Below are 6,860 nucleotides of genomic sequence, written 5' to 3' on the forward strand. Positions count from 1 at the left end.
CGGGCCCCTAGTATGGTATAAACATATATGGACTATTATTCAGCCTAAAAAAGGGAGGAAATTCTGACATGCTCTACAACACTGTTACACTAAAGTGGAATAAATGAGTCACAAAAGGACAAATACTGTATGATTCTCTAGGTGCCTAGAGTAATCAAAATCACAGGGATAAAAAGTAGAACAGTGGTTGCCAGGGTCTGGGATAAGCAGGGAGATGAAGAGTTCTTTTTTACTGGGTATAGAGTTTCAGTTTTGCAAAATTAAAAAGGGTTCCGGAGATGAGTGGTGGTGATGGTTGCGCAATATAAGTATGCTTAATATCACTGAACTGTGCCTTACAAGACATGGTTAAGATGATAAATTTATGTGTATTTTACCACAATAAAAAAAAATTCTTACTGACTTAACCCCTTCCCCGGCAGAAACGTGTATACTCGTTTTCACAAAATGTTCTTTTTCAGTCGTCGACGAGTATACTAAGAAAATATGGTAAAAAAATATGGTTTATAGGAAGACGAGTTACAAACTGTTTTCATAACCAGCATCAAAAATACTATATAGAACCAAAATAAAAAAATTAGTCTGAAAAAGAAACGTTTTTAACAAAAAATTGTTGGGGAAGGGGTTAAAAAAAGCCCTTCAGGGCAAACGTAGCACTGGGTGCTGGGCTTCTCTGGATTCTTGCCTTCAGATTGTGGCCCAGTTATTACTCGCTTTTTTGTTAGTTCTAAAGAATTTCAATGTTTTCCAGCTTTTTCAACTGTCCTGAAGAGTTGGTTGATCTGAATAATCTAGGACATCATTACCAAGCACAAAAATACCCTCAATCCATTCCAGAGTTCTCTACTTTTTTCTGTGGCTTATACCTCCAATTTTCCCACCAACCAAGGTAAGACAAATTTCTGAGGTTCTATAAATTACTACATTTATATTCAATATCTAATACAACTACGTTTTAAGTAACATTTGAATTGATATCCTAGGAAATGAAAAAAAGTTGTTAAAACTGCAAATATTCTTTACTCAGGATAAGCTAATTAGACATTTTTAAAAAGTTTTTTTTGTAATGTTTTATTGATTTCAGAGAAATGAAGGGAGAGGGAGAGAGAGATAGAAACATCAATGATGAGAGAGAATCATCAGTCAGCTGTCTCCTGCATGATCCCCTACTGGTGATCAAGCCCACAACCCAGGCATGTGTCCTCACAGGGAATAAAACCTTGATCTCCTGGTTCATAGGTTGACACTCAACCCCTGAGCCACACTGATCGGGTTAATTAGACTTCTTAAATTATAGGTTGTTTGAAGTTGAGAAGGATCTTTGGAAGTGATTTAGATCAATCCCTTCATTTACAGATAAAGAAATTAGCATCTAGAAATGTTAAAGAGCAAATGGCAGAATTGGAAAAGTAGAGTTAAATCCTCTTGGTTTCTACCCTACTCTTCCCACTACTGATTTAGTACAGGTTTATTTCAGAAAAATGTTATTACATTTCATAACATTGGTACTTCAATTATTTATATGTGGATGGTGAAAAGAGGGCAACCTAAGACATTTCTTTAGACCAGATGTCCCCCAAATCAACAGAAAGGGTCATGGAAAAATATATTCTTAACTAAAGTTAAGAAAGTGATTGGGGTTTTTCTCACAGCCATTACTTTGCACTGCAAATTTTCCCAATCTTACTTAAATCTGAGGCCATTTCCCCGCAGACAATCTTGGTCTAGAGTCCACAGAGTGTGTTTTGAGAATTGATATTTTAGAATATCATAGTTTACTTATACAGACAGAGCTTGCTTTACCTACTTGAAAAGTGGAGTAAATTTATTAAAATTATTCAGTTATAAAGGAAAGCCTGAATACTTTTCTAAGGATTCTAATTAGTTTTATAAGTTTGTTGCTTGCTGATTGCTTTATGTGTATAAAGCTATTTTTAAAACACAGCTTTACCAGAGCAGCAAAGAGCAATCAGGTCAACATCAATAAAAGGATTCTAAAGATGGAGGCCTCTAAAGAAAACACGATTTCCTTTGCTCAGAGACATGGAGCCAATTTCTTTAATCTTAGGTAAAATTTTCACTTCTAGTGAGAAATGAAAATTATTTTTCCAACTTTACCTAGTAACTCTTAAAAAAATGGTATCACCATCCATTTGGATCTTTCAATGCCTAACCATACTTTGAGTATGACATACTTAGCTGTTAGTGAAAATATAAAACCAAGTTTAAAGTTATTAAAGCTTATGTTACTACTTAACATAGATCTTTCCGTGATTTTTTTTGTTATAAATTGGAAAATATAATTACATTTATATGAAGAGCTTACATGGAATTTTGAAAAGTAGAAAAGTCGTCAACCTGTGATCCAAAAACAAGAAATCCTAACTGGGCATAAGCAAGGAGTATTATAAAAAACATGATGGCAAATCCTACTATGTCTTTGATACAGCAGGACAAGGTTGATGACAGCTGAGACATTGTGTTATTAAAGCTTATGAATTTGAATATCTGAAAAAGAACATAGTTAATTGAAATAGGACATTAAAGATTATAATTACTTAGAATAAGTTAAATTAGCTACAGAAAAAATCTGCTTTAATTTCAAAGAGGTGCTTAATGATAGGGGTATTTAAGGACATGTCAACAATTATTACATTGCCAAACTACTTGTAAAATTACTTTATAGTTAAGGATATCCTTTTGTTTTTTCATGCTTTGTAGTTTAAGTTCCCATTTTGATATCTAATATAAAAATATTATATCTATTCTATTGTATCGAATATAATAAAATAAATACCTTTATCCATGCAAAAAAGATGGTAATAGCAAGCATATTGTTGTAAAAAATGCGCCAGTGTGCGAGCAAATAGAAGTCTGAATATTCTTCAGTACGTTTTAACAGCTGTTCAAGTAAGAGAAAAATTTGTATTTTACAGAATAAGTTGAAGAAAATGGTCAAAAAACACAGCTATATGGGGAAAAAAGAGAAGGGTTAAATCAGAGGCTATTTCTACCTCTAAATCTCCTGCAGTCTATGAAGAAGCACATGAAAAAGTTCATCAAAAGTTCAACAAAAGGGAGGGAGAGATAAAACATAGGGTTTTAGTACATGGAAGTAAGCCTTAATTTATAGAAGTTTAATCATCATAAATGTAGAAAAATATTGATCAACCTGACTATCCTACTCTGCCTGCTTGTTTCCTTGAGTCCTAAAACACAAATGTATATAGTGCTTCTATAATTCTGACTAGGCTGTAAGGATTTCTGCTCCATGTAACTACATGATACCTAAAGGTTTTATATTTCCACCATATAACATTACAAGGACAACATTTTACAGTTTCAAACAAAGAAGCCCCGTTGGAACCCTTTAACTTCTTTAGAAGATTTCAGGACTAGATGTCAGAGCTTTATAACTGTCATGAAAATTTTCTTTTGATTTCCCTTGCCTGAAATAGTCAAATCATTAAACATGTAACACTATGCCTGCCATATGTTAAACATTATTGGGGGTACTAGAAAGGTAGATGGCACACTTTCTGACTCTGATAAACTTTCAGTCTGGTTTTGGGAAACAAGGCTTATCTATTAACTTGGCCAATAGGGGTGAAAGATCAGATTGAATACACCAGAAGTGTTTGTTCATTGTTCCTAAACCACGCTCTTACCTACCTACATCTCTGTTTATTTTATTATGTTCTAGTGACCAGGACTGACAGTCTTCGGAGTTTCTTTCAGGGACTATTTCCCCATACTGGTGTCCTCTATGCCCACAACCTACCCTCTAGCTGTGCAAACCTCCTCCCCCTTCAGTATTTTGTGTCTTTCAGGTATTCTTTCTAAATTCATTGTGAGGAGGAAAGCAGATTTAGGCAACAGAGAAAAGATCCATGATTTTCAACGTGATTGTAAAGAATAGATTTTTGAGTGGGGGTAGGTGAGACCTATTGTGCACATTAAATCATGATACCTATGGAATTACCTATTCCTCTAGGTTTACCCTGGTCCTCCCAAGAATCAAACCAGGAAAAAAAAAGGCTTTTCCCTTTTGGAAGCACACCATTAGTATGTACTATAATAGTTCATTTTATGATTTGATATTTGAAACTTTTAAAATAAGTTCCGATGAATAAAAATTTCTGCTTTTTGCACCTCTTATTGATGGGTTCATATGTGAGTTCCTTCATATATGTGATTATATACTTACCACCAAAAGTAGTAATTCTAGCCAGTTCCAAATACGTTTGAAATAGGCAAACTTAAATTCTTTCATTTTGTTGCCTTCTTGTATTAGGAAGAGAGTAAACAAAATTAAAAATGTGATTTCACAGAAAGCAATAAAATAATCATAGTAGCTAACATAGATGAGGAGTTTCACTGAGTAAAACTGCCATGAAGTAAGTATTCCTCCAGTCGCAGGGAATTCTGCCACCAACCTATAAAATTAGATGTGTGCATTTCAGGCATTTATATTTCAGTACGTAATTCAATGTGAAATTTCTAATCGGTGCTGATGTGTAATTTAATGAAAACCAGTTATTTTATACAAAATATGTTTTCTTGAGGTCACGGGTTCAATTTGAAAAATTTCTACTGGATTTACTTATTTTTTTAATGACTGTACTCTTTATGTACTTTGCATATTTCCAGTGGTCAAAGACCAAGATAAATAAGAAAATGAGTTGTGATTTTAGTCAGACATTCATTCTATGCTACGTTTAGATTGTTTGTTCATAACTGGGAATACTAATTTATCTCCACAGGAGAATGAGATGATGTTCAAGAAAATGCTATACCGTTAGTTACTGTTATTAGTCAGGACTCCCCCCAAAATAAGTAATTCTTGAAAACGTCAGAGAAGGGAAATACACTCTCTTTCTTTACCTTATCAGATCACATATTCTAAATGTCAAGATCACATATTCTACTAAGGCAAGTGTTATGTTTATTTTAGGCACTGATGTTAGATATGAAGATCTTTATGTAAATATAAGTATTAAAATGAATTCCATCACTAAATATAATAAGATTTTGAGGTTGTTCACTGTACTTCTAATGTTCTTCACAATTTCAGATAATTAAGAATTGGCAGTACTTTAAGGAACAAGCATTTCTATCACCATGTCACAAAGTTATTATTTCTACCTAAAGATATTAGCAAATCTTATTGGTACTGGAATAAGATGCTGCCAAAACAATAACAAAAACAAAACAGCCAGTTAGTTAACAAATGGAAAGAACTATTGGTTTCACTTTGCACATAGTAGGTGTGTAATGTTGGATAAGTGAGCACAGTGAAAGAAACTCAATATTTTGATCTGAAGTGTAAACAGAGAAGCAAAAAGGGAGAAAAAGGACCGCATTTACTTTCCCAGATACAGTGTATAGAAAGGAAAACAAGTAGATGAGGTCTTAGTGAAAGCAACATACTTACTCACAATTACTGATTATATATACTACGAGATAAAAGTTTCAAAATCTGCTGTTGTTTTTTTTTAAAAAAAATAACATTTTAAAAGGTAACAAGGAATAAGTATAAAACCTAGAGAAAGGAAATCTGGACTTAACCTAGTATTACAAAGAGTTCTTCATATGCCTTTAAGCCAGTTACCCCAATGTTTCTACTCTTATTTAGGACATAGAAGTGATTTGTATGCTTCACTTGATAAGGACTAGTAGGAAGGGTGAATAATGTTGATAAAAAGCTCTGATTCCTTGATCAGCTGGTGTAGCTTGGCTGGTTGAGTGTCACGCAGTTATATTCCTGGTCAGGGCACATGCCCAGGTTGTGGGCTCGATGCCCAGTAGTGGTCCCGTAGGAGACAGCCTATTGATGTTACTCTCTCATTGATGTTTCTGTTTCTCTCTTCCTCTCCCTTCCTCTCTCTCTCTAAAAAATCAATAAAAATATATTTTTTAAAAAACCCAACAACTCTGATTCCTTAAAGAACTTCAAAATAATAGGTATACTCTCCATTGGCTGCTTAAGGTAATTCACTTGTTTTATTCATTTTTACAAATTTTAAAGGCCATGATTGTGTTTCACTGTAACTATTGCACAAGGGAAAAATCCCCTAATCAGAGTAAACCCTAATTCCTGTTCCATTTGGAATAAAATTGTAAGGCTCATGAGGCAAAAGTGGTTCACCCATTCCCAGTTCACTTAGAGCAGTGGTTCTCAACCTTCCTAATGCCGCAACCCTTTAATACAGTTCCTCATGTTGCGGTGACCCCAACCATAAAATTATTTTCATTGCTACTTCATAACTGTAATTTGGTACTTTTATGAATCATAATGTAAATATCTGATATGCAGGATATATTTTCATTGTTACAAATTGAACATAATTAAAGCATAGTATTAATTACAAAAACAATATGTAATTATGTATGTGTTTTCCGATGGTCTTAGGCGACCCCTGTGAAAGGGTCGTTTGACCCCGAGGTTGAGAACCGCTTAGAGGAAATGGATTCAATTCCCAGACAGATCCAGTAATGGTAATGTACTGTTGATATTTGGCTCTGTTGACTAATGAGTTTGCCGACCACTGACCTAAGGTAATGGGACTAATGGAAAGAATTTTTTCTCTTTGGTTGGCTCTCCTCCTTCTCCCCCTCCCCCTCTTATTCCTCTTCCTCTTTTTCTGCATGAGAGGATGTCTCTCTTCCTCTTTGTGGGTAACAAGTTAGCACAGGCATGTCCTTCTCATGCAATGGCAGAGATGCAGAAGAGCAAGTTTTACATTTTTTAAAATTACTTTTTGTTTGGAGGGAGGGAGGGAGGGAGGGAGGGAGAGAGAGAGAGAGAGAGAGAGAGAGAGAGAGAGAGAGAGAGAGAGAGTTTTTTTTTTTCTTTTATT

The 6,860-nt window shown here is 34.4% G+C and overlaps 1 protein-coding gene across 4 annotated transcripts in view; it reads right to left on the reverse strand.

The window, feature by feature from the left end:
* Window positions 1–6,860, reverse strand: part of PKD2L2 (polycystin 2 like 2, transient receptor potential cation channel) — a 40,561-nt gene that overhangs the window by 23,891 nt on the left and 9,810 nt on the right. For 2 of the 4 annotated variants that reach the window (XM_006772470.1, XM_015569646.1), the window contains exons 6-8: window positions 4,208–4,436; window positions 2,798–2,968; window positions 2,327–2,508 (exon numbers count right to left, since the gene is read on the reverse strand). In XM_006772470.1, the coding sequence (XP_006772533.1) occupies window positions 2,327–2,508; window positions 2,798–2,968; window positions 4,208–4,436 (582 nt within the window). The remainder of the gene's footprint in view (window positions 1–2,326; window positions 2,509–2,797; window positions 2,969–4,207; window positions 4,437–6,860) is intronic. The other 2 variants (XM_006772471.2, XM_006772472.2) reach the window with 2 other exon arrangements.

Source organism: Myotis davidii, unplaced genomic scaffold (genome assembly GCF_000327345.1).
Source record: "Myotis davidii unplaced genomic scaffold, ASM32734v1 scaffold545, whole genome shotgun sequence".
Classification (NCBI taxonomy): domain Eukaryota; kingdom Metazoa; phylum Chordata; class Mammalia; order Chiroptera; family Vespertilionidae; genus Myotis; species Myotis davidii.